The sequence below is a fragment of the Pyricularia oryzae genome, chromosome 6 (genome assembly GCF_000002495.2).
Source record: "Pyricularia oryzae 70-15 chromosome 6, whole genome shotgun sequence".
Taxonomy (NCBI): Eukaryota; Fungi; Ascomycota; class Sordariomycetes; order Magnaporthales; family Pyriculariaceae; genus Pyricularia; species Pyricularia oryzae.
In genome coordinates, this window is record NC_017853.1 from 73,074 (window position 1) to 88,015 (window position 14,942).

Genomic DNA, 14,942 nt, shown 5'->3' on the forward strand with positions numbered 1-14,942 from the left:
GTCTCAACTTATAGGTTGAACTGGTTTTTGGTCGAGGCGAGGCGTTTTGGCTCGGAAGTTTCTTTTTATTTATATATACCCCTGCTGCTCTTCTGTATATATACTGGTTGTTTATTCTACCAAAGAACCATGGCGTTGACTTCCTTGGCTTTCCCTCAGTTTCCATGTCTGCGATCTTTTGTTAAGCTGCATAGAATATACTGAGTCTGGAATCTCTCGATGTCCGCCGCATTATGTGACAGTGAGGAATGCAAAGTAGATAGGAAACCGCCGATCTATCAAACGCAGCCTCATTATTCGTCACCCACCGCAACAGCCCCTGAAGCCTGTTCACTGGCCGTTTTGTAGCCTCATCAACAGGTTCAAGACTGAGCTTCTAAATTATAACCTCAAAAACTTTAGGAAACCCTTTGCAATGGCGATTCCGTCGTGTTGATTAGCAACCCTCGATATGCCACTGTTGTACAAGTCGTCAGGGTGGATGCCTGCGTCGTGCCTGGTCTCCAAAACCTCGCGCACAACCTCCTCGGTAAACTCCGGATGACCCTGGACCGTAACGCAACGGCCGGGCCAGAGCATCCCCTGGACCTGGCAGACGTTGTTGGATGCCAAGAGCATGGTGGGAGGGTCCGTCTTGGGCAACTCCGGGACGATGTCGCGGTGCATTTGGTGGATTCTCTAAATCGACGGGGAAAAAAAAGAAGCATGGTTAGTCGCACAGCTGACCTATTCCACTCTCCTCTACTGCCGCCGCAGTCACAGCATATAAGACTCACCAGCGTCTCCAGGCCAAAAAACTCCCTTGCGCGCTCCGTCAGTTCGACCTCAGTCACAGCCACCTCCCAGCCCTTTTCGTTGACGACGACCTTGCCGCCCAGGGCGCGGGCGACGATCTGGTGGCCGAAGCAGATGCCGACGACCTTGACCCTGCCGTTGGTCTCGAGCAGCGCGCGCCTCGTGTAGTCGACCAGGGCCATGATCCAGGCGTCGTCGGCAAAGGCGCTGTGCTTGGACCCTGTGATGAGGACGGCGTCGACGTCGTCGAGGGACGGGTACGAGCCGACGTGGTTGACGATGTCGTGCTTGGTTATGGAGAGAATGGACTCGATGGGCTCAGGCTGGGCGGCGGTGGTGAAGAGGGACGTGAACAGGCCACCGTAGTCACCGTACTTTGCGGCCGTGTTGGGCATGGGGGTGTCGGCCATCAGGATGGCGAGGCGAGTAGGGGGTTTGGCGGCCATCGTAGCGGTCTGGGGGTAAGCGTCGTTGTTTGAAGCAAATGGATAGATGGTGTAGATGCGCAACACTGACAGAGGTTTAGTATCCAGGAAAGAGTGCGGTCGAGAGAGATGTTCGTTGGGAGAAGATGCTGAAAATTGCAAAGACGCCCAAGTTCTACATTCACCACCCTCCCAAACCCCACCGCATAATAGTGCCCAGGTACCTTATCAAGTTCAGCCTAGATCTAGAAGTTACCTGCCATCGAAGGCATGCGACACGACTCGTCCCGCCATCCGCCCGCGGGTTGCTTCGCCGTTTATCGGCTGACAGCTTTAAATGCGCCAACCCCACATGCGATGAGTCCCGGTTCCAGGCTGGCTTAGCGTGCGACACAGGGACAGGGATTCATGAATGCCCCTCTACCCCTTAAAAGTCGGAGCCCGGGGCCGAGAGTTTGGAGCTTGTTCAGACACCGAAGATCCCCCAAGGGTGGTTAAGCTATGTAAGACGCATCGTTGCATTGCCTGCAGTACGAACTATGTATAAAATCGCATGTTTGGTTCGGGCTTTCGATGCCCCAGCCTTGGTACCTCTACCACGTAGATAAGGGGTGTGGAGGGCAGGTAGGCACCGTGCGACTGCCCCAGGGGATTGGGGATGGCTTGGAGCGAGCGCGGGGCCGTTATCGGCGACCTGACATGGTGAATAGCAGTGGGGAATAAAACCGGGGCTGTCAAAAGGTGACCCCTCGTCGTGATATTTTCTCACTGACGTAGTAGTTGCTGCGCTACCATGCCAAGCATGCATCAGTAGTATCGAACCTGACGTTTAAACCACCAACCAAAACAACCTAATTGTCATTGAGATATCACTATCAGCTTTAGAACTCCTAATCTTAATCAACGAGGCCCATCCTAGAAATGCCGCCATCACCACATCCTCGCTCCATCACAGGCTTCCTTGCCAAAGCGAAGCGAGCCTTGGTCGCGCCCAAGAGCACGCGACAAGCTCCTCTCCACCTTGTGGTGGGTAACGAAGCTGCTGGCACGTCGTCCGGATTTTACTTTTTCGAGTTTAACAATGAATCATGCCGCTAATTGCCGACATTGCAACTAGACCTCGACTCCTTCTGCTCCGCCTTCCTGTACGCCTATCTGCGATCTCACACTGCGCCCAACTACACACTACACATACCGCTTGCAAACATACCGCACGAGGATATCCATCTCCGCAGAGACGTCGAGTCGGTGTTTGCCACAGCTGGCGTGCAGCGCGACCAACTTATCTCTTTGTCAAATGTCCCAGGTGAAGAAGACCTCAAGCCGGAGGACACTAAATGGATCCTGGTGGACCACAACGAACTTACGGGGCCCTTGGCGCAAAGAGGGTTTGGAAAAAGTGTCGTGGGCTGCATTGATCACCATGTCGACGAGGGCACCGTGCCCGTGGACACGGGAGACGAGCCAAGAATCATCAGGCCCTGCGGGAGCAATGTGAGCTTGGTGATGGAATACTGCCGGGAGACATGGGACCGAATCGCTCATGGTACAGGCAACTCAGGAGAGGATGCAGACACGACCCAACCCGGAAGCCCAAGTGTGGCGGCACAGCTGGCTCGCATAGCGATGGGCCCGGTTGTGGCTGATACACACTGCCTGAAATCCAAGTCCAAGACGACGCCCCTGGATATCGAGACAGCCGATATGCTTGAGGGGAGAATCAAGGCCGAGAAGCTAGAATACGATCGCGAAGCGTACTTTGATGAACTTGGTCAACTCAAAGAGGACATAACCGGCTTCAGCTATCGCGATGTCCTGCGAAAGGACTACAAGGAGTGGACGTCCACCGACCAGGAAGGCACGCAGCGTCTCGGCGTGTCAGCGGTGCCTCAAGGCTTTCACTACCTGCTGGACCATGTTGGACCGAAAGAGGACCTCTTCAGAGATGTGCGCGAGTGGGCCACCGAGCGCCAGCTTGACCTAGTCAGCATCATGACGGTGCAGCCTGACGGGGAGCACTTGGCACGTGAGCTGTTGTTGTGTGCGTTCAACAAGCGGGCGATCATTACGGCCAGGAAGTTTACTGAGACCTACGCCGAGGAGCTGCACCTTGAAACTTGGGGCGAGGGTGGCAAGCTTGACGATTACGACGATGAGGACGGCCGGGTGGAGTGGTGCAGGTGTTGGCACCAGCACAACAGGGAGCATAGTCGCAAGCAGGTTGCACCCATGCTGAGGGAGATGATGAAGGGCGGTGCTTGAAGTGCCGGTGACCTTCGGATGTGGCCGACCTTCTCGATGCGAAATAAGAATACACCCCTGAATACAGATACCCCATAAATGATATTTATATCGGCGCGTTATTTTGTGGAGAAAACCAAGATCAGATAATGCGATTCCGCCGATTCTGTAACGCTTTTCAGGGCAGCCGAGGCTCCCCGCATTTCAACAGGCTATACAATTAGGTACCCCTCCCAGGGCATTGCACGATCGGGTTGCCGGCGGAGACGGTACTTACCCGCAAACTGACGGACGAAGCACACGGAATATCATTTTAATGCAATAAAAAATACTCACGGTGCGTTTTGTGCCCGGAATCGAGAAACGTCATCTCACGGTGTAGAACTACCTCTCGAGCGGGCCAAGAAATTCATAAGTTGGGGTAATAAGCGTCCCCGCATCTATGAGGTTGCAAGTTCACTCAACTGACGGTTACTAACACGATAGCACTATCGTGAACAGCACTCTTCGCTCTTGTTCTTATTTCTAGCGCAGGATTGAGTTGGATTGGACGGCACCAGGTACTGTTGCAAAATGACGGATAGGTCTTATTCAATCCGCGAAGAGGCGGATCGTATCTTCCGCGATGTCCTTCTCAAGGACACCCGCCTCCACTTACCCTCCAAAGTCCACTCTGCCGCTTCCAACACATCTTTTCTGCAGTCAACCATAGACACCCCTTATATTCCCGTCCCTTTGAAGTTTACAGAAACTAGCTCCGCCCTCTGGGCATTGGCAGCAACCATCGGCTCCGCCATTGCCAAGGACCGCTACAATACCGAACAGAAAGCCACTGTCAACACCGACATCGCCTCGCTGTTCTTGTTCTCCGCAGCCTGCGCCCGGGTCAACGGCAAGACGATCGGCGACCCGGCCGTGGCGGCGCGCTACACCAAGTACGACCTGGGCCGCATGCATGACCCCTGGCGTCGCTTCTGCACAAACATCTACCCGACACGGGATGGAAAATGGTTCCACCTCCACGGCAGTATGAATTCCGACCGCTCCTTGACCATGGTGGACCTCCCCAAGGAGAACCCGGGGCTGGCTTCCACCGAGGATATTGTCAAAAAGTATTGCGACACCGCCCGGCAGTTCGATTCTGACTGGCTCGATGCCGAGGCCAACGAACATTACCGCCAGGCCGGTACCGTGTGCCTGACCCGGGAGGAGTTTCTGGCTACGGAGCATGGCAAAGCGACTGTCGACCACCCCATCTATTTCCTGGAGAGGCGGGACGTCGATGTCCTCCCGCCCGTGCCTTACCCGTCCGTTACGGGCAAGCAGCGGCCGTTAGAAGGCCTCAAGATGCTCGACCTCTCCCGTGCCATCGCCGCCCCGACGATTGCAAAGCTGGCAGCGCTCTTTGGCGCGACGGTCATTCGCGTGTCCAACGACCAGCTGCCCGACATGGGTCCGCTTTTGGTGGATGGTAATCTGGGTAAGCGAGACGTCACTCTGAACCTCAAGACGGATGAGGGTCGGGCTGCACTAAAGAGATTGATCGAGGGTGCCGATATCGTGTTGGACGGCTACCGGCCCGGCACGCTGGATCGGCTTGGATTTGGGGCAGATTATGTTCACGCGCTGGGGCGGCGGCGTGGCAAGGGGATCGTCTTTGTGCGTGAGAATTGCTATGGCTGGGAGGGCCCGTGGGCGAAGAGATCTGGGTGGCAGCAGATCTCGGATTGCGTCACGGGGGTCAGTTGGATCATGGGACGGTTCTTGGGACTGGACGAGCCTGTCATCCCGTTGTTGCCCAACTCGGACTACCAGTAAGTGTCGGAAATATTTCCTCGCTGCGCTTTGCATGTGTCATCTTTAAAAAAGAAATTAGGGGCAGCTGCCTCCGCACTCGCGACGAAACCAAGCTAACCTCATATCGCCACCTGCTCTAGAACCGGCCTTGTGGGGTTCATAGGCCTGCTTGCAGCCGTGGACAAGCGGGCGACCGAGGGCGGCAACCACCTCGTGAGCGTGTCGCTGAACCAGTACAACAACTTCCTCCTCTCGCTAGGCGAGCACACGCCCGAGGTGAAGAAGCACCTCTTGGACCTGCACCCAGGCTTCAAGCCGCGTCACTACGACGACATGACAAACATGTTTGGCCTCGCCGTCTCAACATTGCAGACCAACGTGCCGCGGCTCTTCCGGCCGTCGTACTTTGGCAACATCTCCAGCAGGTTCGGCGGCGATCGGAACGACACGCTGACGTACGTGCTGGGCGCCGCGAGTTACGACGCCTCGAAGCTGGGCTATGATATCGGCAGTTGCTTCCTTGGGCAGTATGAGCCCGAGTGGCCGGAGGGGGAGGTTGGGAAGGCGGCGGAGGGTATTACTTCTAGGATGTGAGTAAGTAATTAAGGCATATAAACAACGCTGCAGTTCGATTCCATCAAACGTTCTCCTCGAGAATCCCAAACAAAGGCAATGGAAGATGCTGAGCGACTCGGAAACATGAGTCCTTACTTTGTTTGGAAAGGCCTCACGACAGCGGAGTCGTGCAAGGTTAAAGGCGGTATGCATGGATCAGGGTTGCTTGCACCTCGGCTTTTTCCATTGCTATTGGATGACAAGGCCTGTAACAGGGGAACTCCCTGGAGAGGTGAGATGGGCGCGACCTGATGGCTGAATTTGTGACGAGTCCCTCCGCGGAGACAAGGGAGTCATATACTATGGTAAGTTCCAGACGTTATGAATAACCCTTATGTCCGTGCTCCGGTTCCAGTAGGCCGGGTGGAGACAAGCTTTCAGGGCCCTGCTTGGCGATGGCAAGCATCTTTCTGCTCTTAAACCCCGCTGTCGCCAAAGAAACACGCTGAATAACGCAAGGCGAGGGAGACAGCAGGTGAGAGGGACGGTGGTGGCCGTGTTGCGTCCGACGTTGATGTATGGGATATGAGTGTGAGACAAAAATTGATATGGCTCCAAGGGCTACCAAAATAGGCAGCAAAGAGCCATGAGACGCTAATAGATGCCATGTTTCCCCTGACATCGAGGTAGTTGAGGGGGGAGCTTCGTATACAAACAATGCAGAATTTCCATGACGATGAGCAAAAAGCAGCTCCTTGCATAAAATGTTTCGAGTTCAAGCTTTTCAAATCTGAGGATCTTTGGCGAACTGCAACAAAATCAAAGGGGCCTGTGTTGAATAACCCTGGCCCCTGGGCGACATGCTCCCAACTGACAAAGGTGGAGTTTTCATGTGCTACAAACTCAAAGCGTGTCACTCCAAACCAGGCAAACCATGTCCCCAGGTTTGTGGTTTGCCGCAGGCCGACAAGCCTGCCATCCAACGACTCAGAGCGACCGCGTAATTCATCACTTAACCGGAAACGCCGAACACACTCGAGGTCGTGTTTCTTGCGTGCTAATCATGGCTCTGGCAGCTGCCACATCCCGACCGTAACATCCCCTACTCCCGCGGCCAGGCACCATTTAACGATCAGCTTGCATTGGTTTCAGCTTGGCAGGGTGTCTGTAAGGATGAAAAAAAGTATAGTTTGACGTTTGGCTTTTCGGGTCAAGTACTGTCGGCAACATACTGTAACGCTCCAAACAACAACTTATCGCAATTGATGAAACCAAGGTAACTAGGTGGGAAGCGCATCGTGTATTTTAATCAGAGCCTGTTACAAATTTAGCGATGGGATCCCAATGATAAATAAAGCCATCCCCCTTCCGTGTAGTCTTTTGAAATATTAATAGGGAACAGACCTAAACTGATTGATTGTTGAGCGTTTGTTTCCAGTCTTGCTCCTTTATTCTTTCAACGGATCCGTGATCCAAGCATTCCCCCCCCCCCCCCCTGCAAGCCCATTCCAACATACCTTCCAAGCTCTGCAAAAATGAAGCTCTCAGTCTTTTTCACCGCCTTGCTGGCAAGCTCTACTGTAGCCCTCAGCGTCCCTCTTTTCCAGAGAGTAAGTACAGCTCGAATCACCAAAACAAAAGGTCACCACAGAATCCATCATTAACAGCAAAACTTTACGCAGTCGACGCCACCACCAACAGTGCAGCCCGCGACATCGAGGCCTGAGGTTGATCCTAATTTCGGAAGACCGACTGATCCTTTCGGAAAACCGACTCACGAAAAACGAGACACAAACGATGACGATGACGATGACGAACCTGTCGCCCGTAAAAGGTCATCTGCGATGTTCCCGGGCAGCCGTCGCGCCCGCAAGAGAGACGCCGGACTCATTTCAGGGCTACCCTTTGGTCCTATTGGCTCCGATAAGGTCGATGATGCCCCTGCTGCAAGCAAGTAGGGCACCCTTCACAGCAAGCGAGACGACGACGATGATGATCAATGATGGAGAGGGGCTTTCCGCTCTTGGTCGAGATGGAGCCGGTATTTGTGAGCATACGAACATACCTAGTTTGCACAGTGGACTGTTACGGTTGCTACCATGGAGCATATTAGCATGTGATGAATCAAAAGAGGTGTCATGTCTAGTGTCTAGTCTGACAAAATGTGGTAGGAGAGAGCCTATTTGTCGCAATGAGTACGAGTAGTTTATAGTCTACGGGCACGATATATTGACAACTATACTGCTTTCGGCTAATATTTCCCAGAGAGTCTTCCACGTCATCCCTAAACCACGTAGTAGCATAGAATGATGAAGCACGATGCAGTTTCAGGGTCTAATTTGTCAGACCCTTCAAGTCATATCCAGACACTGAGACGGAATGGCAAGATCAGCGCAAGAAGACAACAGGAAGCAGTATCCGATTTAGAAACTAATATGGCCAGACCAAAAGATTGCAGATTGGCTGCCTACTCTTTTTCAAATTCTGACTTGTCAAAATTGTCACGCGGTATTTACATCAAGTCCCTAACAAGTCTGTAATCGATCAAAGCACGACATAGACGAACAAAACGATCCGCTCAGGCTCCGTCATCCAATCATGGATATATGACCTATCAGTAATGTTGGCATCGTTACGCTAGTAACACAAACATAGTATATCTTGGATAAATCAGTCCACTACTGGCCTTTCGGTTCAATGACTTTGACCATGACACCTTGTACAATCCTACCCATCATAAACGCTCAGACTACCGAGCAGGATACAAGAGTTCTCAACCAAGTGCCTCTAATTCTAGACCATCCAAGCATACATCTCCCCCTTGAAATCACGCCAATTCAAAGTAGCCAAATACCGCCGCGGCGCCGATTGCAAGGCTCGCAGAAACACCACTCCTCCCCGCAGCGGCCGTGGGGGCAGGGATAGCGGCGGTGGAGGTGGCACCCCCAGCAGAGGTCGCGTTGGTGGCGTGCGTGGCCGAGGCGCCGGTGGCGGTGGCACCGCTGCTGCACGAGCTGGCCAGGGAGCTGATGGTCTCCAACACCTCGGTCAGGACGCGGGTCCAGAGGTCGCCGCACTGGGGCGGGGGGCTGGCCCAGACGCTGCCGTCGAGGTGCTCGGCGACGCTCGAGTAGTAGGCCGCCTCCTGCGACAAGACCTCGGGCGGGACGCTGGCGCGGGCCACGGCGCACACGTAGTCGGTCGTGGCGGTGCGGTGCAGCTCCTCGTAGAAGGATTCGACGGGCGCCGGCAGCGTCGGCATGCCCGTGGCGGCGGCCGAGGCGACGCTGGCGAGGTGGTCGATGTACGAGCTGATGCACGAGAGCGCGGGGGCCTGCGTCACCACCGCCCCCGTCGGCGTCGAGGTCGTCGTGGCGATGATGGTTTCCTGGCGCACGACCAGGTGCATCAGCCTGGCGGCCTCGGGTTTTGCCTCGTGCTGCCATGCTGCTCCCAGGGCGGCCAGGACAGGGAGGACTGCGCTGGACTTCATTGTGTGCTTTTTTCTTTTTGTGTTTGGGTATGATGAAGACACACTCTTTTTACCGGGCTGTTTGATTTTGCTGGCCGTAATCCGGATGGGTGGGTAATTTAAATCAAACCAAGTAGTCGCAAAGGGCGAGGGCTACCATCAAATTTATAGAGGGAAACTCCCCATATTTACAGGCTCTGTTTATTGACATGCCATCATGGCAAACCTTGGAGTTTCTCTTGTTGCGGCCATTCCAAGCGTTGGCAACCAACTTTCATCTTCCCATCTTGGCCGATGGCTTTTCTATCTTGTTCTTTTGTGCCAACTGAAAAACACGAGAGCAGTACACGTCCGGGATCAGGGGCACGATGCAGCCAAGATCTTGGATTTGACGTGGCTCAACCAGATCTGACATGGTTTAAACAAACCCCTCGGGAGGATTGACGTATGCCGGGGTTGCTTTACGTATGTGGAGAGCCTTAGCTGGCCCCATTTTGTATGCCGACCTCCGAGGATCGACTCTAGGCTCAGTTTGACATGCCATCGGCTTACCTTGTTGTTCTCCCGCAGATCTCGATCAGTATCCTGCTTCAACCTGCGCCAATTAAATGTCATCCAGCCACCCCGTTGACGGGCTGTCAGCAGGTCGGTATTGCTTACCGGAGTCTGGACAAATGCACCCTGTTCAAAGGCACAGCGTCTTGATTTCGTTGAACTATCCGGATAGCCATATACTTCCTAGCTACATGAAAACTTGCTCAGGCTGGAAGACCTCGGCCCCGGAAAGCTTTTGTTTGACGGACAAGTATGATTGGCTGCTCTGGAGCTGCATGGCCGTAGTGAATTATACAGTGTAGGACCACCAAGGGAAAAGGGCCAAGAACACAAGCAGAGGCGTCAGGTGACCCAAGCTGCCAAGCAACTATTTTCACACCTCCAGCCTTCCACGACTACAAGATCTACAGGAAGAAGCACGCATACGTGAACTATGGATAGTAACGCGCTTGGTGACTTTTCAAACGTTGCACACGCATTTCTTTTGCAGTTGGCTCAGTTAGATTCAAGGCACTACTTCCTGTATAACCTTGGTCTCTCGTCACTCTCTAGTCATGACAAGGCCTAGTTCATGGAACCATAATTTCACCACCTATTAAACCTGAAGCTCCCCGGGTGTCTGGTCCTTCCTGCAGGTCAAGACGTCGGAGTCGTCGGACTCGATGCTGCACTGTCCCTCGACGCTCACGACGCCCCAGAGGCCAGCACTAGACAACGTCGGATTTCGTTCTCGTTAGTTTTCATCCTCTTTGCCAACACCTGCACAATCCTCAGCCTCAGGCCGACGTGGTCACGACTTACCCAGGGGCAGTCTGGTGGTAGACCTTGAGGTTGAAGGTGCTGCCGGCGGTGGAGACGAGCGTGAACGTGTACGCGCCGTCGGGCGACGGGCCCTCGGAGCAGTCGAGAATGTCGGAGCTCTTCAGACCCTCGGCGGCCTCGGCCCTGCACACGAAGGCGGCGACGCCGGCCGCGCGGGTCGAGACGAGCTCAAAGTAGACCGAGGTGACGGGGCCGTTCTGTTCCTTGTTGATGGCCTCAAAGTTCTGTATGGAGATGCTTTCGCGGGGGCCTGGGTTGCTCTGGGGGGCCGGGGCGGCAATGGCGGCGCCCAAGAGGGCGGCGGCGGCGACGATGGTGAAGCGCATTTTGAAATGTGATTAGAAAAACAAAGGCCAACGGCCAAGGTTATTATTAGATTAAGGTTATTTAGTAGTAATACAGGAACGAGTGTATACTGGGCTAGCTGAGGGCGGGCAGAAGAGCAAAAGGCAACCGAGTGGGGATGATGCCTGAGACGTCTGCTATATGTAGAGAAAAATTTCTAATGAGTCGAGGGTGCTATCATAATCCATCAAGCCCCCTTTTTTGCAACCAGAATGCAACATTATTGTTGTTGTTAACAATGCAGGTGGATGTCGCCTACAGAATCTGACCCCACTGGTTCCATCGATCTCCCTCCTGAATTTCTAGAAAAGGTCGTAGATCAGCCAAGGTGGATTGAGATCGATTGCAACGGCAATCCGTGCCTAGGGTGGTTCCACTCAATCTTGAATTCGAAAAAGCCCAATGCAATTCAATTTCTGTTATTCTATCCACCTGCTCCCATATTGGTTTATGCGGTATAAACGCCCGGTTTGTGTGTTGCTTTTTTCCATATAGTTACACTAAGTACAGTCTGACAGGCGGTACGATACAATATAGCGGTTTTGGAATGCAGTACGAGCAGCCAAGCGTCTGTTATGCTTTTCTTCAGAGGCTTTCTGCCGTAAAGCTGTTGCCGAGGTTTGTCGGCTAAACCTGGAGATCAGAGTCAAGAAGAAGAGGATTGACTTCTAATCTCCACGATCTTGCTTTTGGTGCTCCCACTGCGTTACTTCTGACCCAACTTACGAAGTAGAATAACAACTACCTTTTAGCCCCAGCCTGAGTGATTATAATTTATGAGTGTAACATTTTGAGACGATACACACTCAGTTATACACTTGAACTGGGGCCGGCAGCAGTCGGAGATCTTGTCCTTGCTGCAAGAAACCGGACTCGACTATCCAAAAGGCCATGGCCCATGAATAGCTAGAGCCTAGAGGAGGCTCACAGCGTCAAAAATAGCGTCTATATATACATGGGTATGATACCTACTAAATAGACCAAGTTATCAAGTGGGAGCAATGATTGGCGGTATTGATGCTGGTAGGGAAGCCAGTCTGCGATACACGGCCATCTGCAGGTCTCTATCGCTCGCCGTTAACGAGAACTTGATGCAGTTAAAGACGGCTTACTTCTGCCAATTTTCTGTTAGACCCCTAAGTCAGTCAGTCGTCGTTATTTATCCCTTAGATTAGAACGCGCGCTATCTTTTCCGCCAATGTAATTGGTAGAAAAGCCATGTGGCTGGTAAGGTATATGAGCGCGCGGTCCACCTTTGCGAAGTAAGCGTGGGTTAGTCTGAGCACTCATACTCAAAATGTCCTCATATTAGAAAGAGCGAGATTTTTTTCCGCCAATGTAATTCGTCGAAAAGCTATGCGGCTGGTAAAGTATATGGAGCGGTCGGTCCAGGGGATTCTAGTCTGAGCTCTGAGACTAATACCAAAGTGCAAATGTGCTACGCAATTGACAACGATGAAAATATATCAAGCATGACTTTAGCATAAGCGCGTCCCGGCACTTTAGTAACGCCTGCAAATACCGTCGAAAGGGGTGTCTTACCGCCAGTTTTGCTAACCGCGACTCGTCCGTAAGGCCTTCGTGTCGGGGGTGGGGGCTTCCGTTGTTGCGGTGTCCTTTTCCCGGCCGGCCACTTGCAGGCGGTGTTGCCGATAAATAACGTAGGCGAGTCTAAATTCTGCCAGGGATAATACGTTTGAGGTTACCCAAAAAAAAGATAAAAAAAAAACGCAAAATTAATTTGTGGAGAACCGATATACCTAACGCTTAAAATAAAAATAGCAGGCCCGGGCTCGAGGCAGGGCACTTTTCTAAATAAAGTGACCATGTTCCTATACCCGATCAAAACAGCGGCGATGCCGGGCCCGGGCATTACGCGCGAGATGCGCAGGGCCTCCTATAAAAGGTAGGCCTTTGCATTATCCCGTGGTGAAAATGTGGAATAAAAGACAAACCACTCGAGATATTCAATTGACAAAGTAAAGCAGCTACTTGTTTTATAAACCCGTCGGTGCCAAGATTATAAATAACATGAAATTCGCCGCTATTATCACGTTAAGCGTTTCGCTAACATTGGGCACAGCCGCGGGAGGTATATCACCTTTTGGGAAGAAGATTGTTTTTTATATTGATTTTACTAATATTTTTATTTATCTCTCACATAGTTCCCAGATTAGCCCATCTCGATATGCAACCAATTGCCCATAATACTCACGTTCCTAATACGAAGAATATACCTGGTAAAGTAACCAGATTTATATTAATATAAAAAGCATGAGAAGAAAAGAATAGAGTGGCTTACTTAAATGCAGTAAAATGTGAAACCGAAAGCGGGGATTTAGGAAAACGGGGCTTGTTAGCTTGCATTGGCTTATCTACAAAGGCTGGCAAACCATGCGGTGTCGGGAAAACGGGAAGATGTAATAGGTTTGGCGAATGTGTTGACTACCAATTTTATGGCGCGTACACAAATAGATGGGTGTCTGACGAATGCCAATAATGTAAGGAAATTTGAAATGAAGTGGAAATGTTAGGGGGCTAGCTCCTGGGTGTCATGGCCAGGCATACATTTGAGAACCTCAGTGTCTTAGGCGCTATTAACGAAAATTCTAAACTGACGAGAAGAGAAGAGAGAAATTACAATTGACCGCGCGCTGGAGAGACGCGTTTGAATCCGGGGTCAGTCGAGCCTTTTGTCTAATCCCTGGCTCGGCGTGGCTGGCGGAGCCGGGTCGTGATTCTAAGTGTAGGTCTGGGGGCTAAATAGCAATTTAGTGCAATTTAAAGGCGCATCCAAAAAAAGGAAATTTTGCGTGTCGAGCTTCGGCGCAGATATTGTCCTGTTATTCATACATATGGCCAGTTGATTATACATACGGCTCGTATCTCAAACATCTGGGCGGCCCAGAATAAAAGTAAAAGTATAAGTTAACCCTGACTAGCTGAGACGGCGCCTTCCTTGACCGTCGAGAGACTCAGTCCAATTTCACCGTTCTCATGTAGCCCGTGGGTCCCAGAGACTGGCCCCCGAGGAAATTTGGAATGGACAGTATATAATCGAGAGTCTAGGGCTGCGCCGCCCAAGTGAGGATAGAGTGATCCGGTCATCAAAGACGCCTCAGGAATGTGTTAATGTATAATTGTAAAGTCAAAAGCTTTCTGGCTGCCAGCATACTGTGGATAAGTAAACGCATTTTTATACCCATTTTATCTTGTCGACTACTCCTATGAGATGTCCTCGGTCTGCAGAAAGAGGGATTTTATCGCGATTCTGAAATAACAAGTATGACTTAGATGAGGCTTGATCAAAGCCACCTACTGCAGCAAGCGAGTGTGTGCTAGGAGATATTCTTATACCCCACCCAACAACGGCAACTAAAATGTCCCTCGACACAGTTCCCACTGAATGCCCGGCATGTCCAACCTGGGAGGATCCTGCACAGATGGATCACAAGAGACCTTGCCAAACCATTCCACCTCAACTTGGGAATATCTATCTCCCTTCCTTCAGAGACACCACTTCTGGCAGCTCTCCCCATTGGGGATGCAGATCGACTTGCAGTGGTTTCCGCACCAGGTGCACGAGGCCTGCTCCCTGGCGTAGCAGCTGCCGTGGCCGATGGTGCAGCGGTCCCCGACGTGGACGCACTCGCGGCATCGCTTTTCGAGACCGGTGCCCTCGGAGGACTGTTTTCTCTGTGTCAGCATTTCAAAATTTGAGAAGAGGCCTGACATGGTCTGCCCTGTGGGGCTTGTGCCAAGGGGGTTTTCTGAAACTGAAAACGGAGGGAGTGTGGATTCCATACCACTTCGCGCACGACGAGGCTGCCCTGCTCCTCGCGCACCTCGACGCCCAAGGGGAGGTCGGTCGGGCCGGCAGCAGCGAGGCTGACGGCCTGCATGGCGATGAGGAGGAGAGTGAAGGTGGTCTTCAT

The 14,942-nt window shown here is 52.3% G+C and overlaps 8 protein-coding genes across 8 annotated transcripts; 3 read left to right on the plus strand and 5 right to left on the minus strand.

Moving 5' to 3' along the window:
• Nucleotides 1–2: 2 nt before the first annotated feature.
• MGG_08802 (GMP synthase) lies at nucleotides 3–1,606 on the minus strand. The gene is made up of 2 exons (XM_003719121.1): nucleotides 777–1,606; nucleotides 3–678 (listed from the first exon to the last, which is right to left on the minus strand). The coding sequence occupies exons 1-2, from the start codon at nucleotides 1,239–1,241 to the stop codon at nucleotides 382–384; spliced, it is 762 nt and encodes a 253-aa protein (XP_003719169.1). The 5' UTR covers nucleotides 1,242–1,606; the 3' UTR covers nucleotides 3–381.
• A 535-nt stretch (nucleotides 1,607–2,141) lies between these two features.
• On the plus strand, nucleotides 2,142–3,482 carry MGG_08801 (exopolyphosphatase; the record flags this gene model as incomplete). Its single annotated transcript, XM_003719122.1, has 2 exons — nucleotides 2,142–2,250; nucleotides 2,338–3,482. 2 exons carry the CDS (start codon nucleotides 2,142–2,144, stop codon nucleotides 3,480–3,482), a joined length of 1,254 nt encoding a protein of 417 aa, XP_003719170.1.
• Nucleotides 3,483–4,034: 552 nt separating this feature from the next.
• On the plus strand, nucleotides 4,035–5,852 carry MGG_08800 (CAIB/BAIF family enzyme; the record flags this gene model as incomplete). Its single annotated transcript, XM_003719123.1, has 2 exons — nucleotides 4,035–5,275; nucleotides 5,399–5,852. 2 exons carry the CDS (start codon nucleotides 4,035–4,037, stop codon nucleotides 5,850–5,852), a joined length of 1,695 nt encoding a protein of 564 aa, XP_003719171.1.
• A 1,496-nt stretch (nucleotides 5,853–7,348) lies between these two features.
• Nucleotides 7,349–7,771, plus strand: MGG_08799 (uncharacterized protein; the record flags this gene model as incomplete). Its single annotated transcript, XM_003719124.1, has 2 exons — nucleotides 7,349–7,423; nucleotides 7,496–7,771. 2 exons carry the CDS (start codon nucleotides 7,349–7,351, stop codon nucleotides 7,769–7,771), a joined length of 351 nt encoding a protein of 116 aa, XP_003719172.1.
• Nucleotides 7,772–8,640: 869 nt separating this feature from the next.
• On the minus strand, nucleotides 8,641–9,306 carry MGG_08798 (uncharacterized protein; the record flags this gene model as incomplete). The annotated part of the gene is made up of 1 exon (XM_003719125.1): nucleotides 8,641–9,306. The coding sequence occupies one exon, from the start codon at nucleotides 9,304–9,306 to the stop codon at nucleotides 8,641–8,643; it is 666 nt and encodes a 221-aa protein (XP_003719173.1).
• Nucleotides 9,307–10,435: 1,129 nt separating this feature from the next.
• MGG_08797 (uncharacterized protein) lies at nucleotides 10,436–10,988 on the minus strand (the record flags this gene model as incomplete). Its single annotated transcript, XM_003719126.1, has 2 exons — nucleotides 10,436–10,547; nucleotides 10,642–10,988. The coding sequence occupies 2 exons, from the start codon at nucleotides 10,986–10,988 to the stop codon at nucleotides 10,436–10,438; spliced, it is 459 nt and encodes a 152-aa protein (XP_003719174.1).
• Nucleotides 10,989–13,616: 2,628 nt separating this feature from the next.
• On the minus strand, nucleotides 13,617–13,902 carry MGG_17564 (uncharacterized protein; the record flags this gene model as incomplete). The annotated part of the gene is made up of 2 exons (XM_003719127.1): nucleotides 13,617–13,766; nucleotides 13,885–13,902. 2 exons carry the CDS (start codon nucleotides 13,900–13,902, stop codon nucleotides 13,617–13,619), a joined length of 168 nt encoding a protein of 55 aa, XP_003719175.1.
• A 612-nt stretch (nucleotides 13,903–14,514) lies between these two features.
• Nucleotides 14,515–14,942, minus strand: MGG_08796 (uncharacterized protein; the record flags this gene model as incomplete). Its single annotated transcript, XM_003719128.1, has 2 exons — nucleotides 14,515–14,694; nucleotides 14,814–14,942. 2 exons carry the CDS (start codon nucleotides 14,940–14,942, stop codon nucleotides 14,515–14,517), a joined length of 309 nt encoding a protein of 102 aa, XP_003719176.1.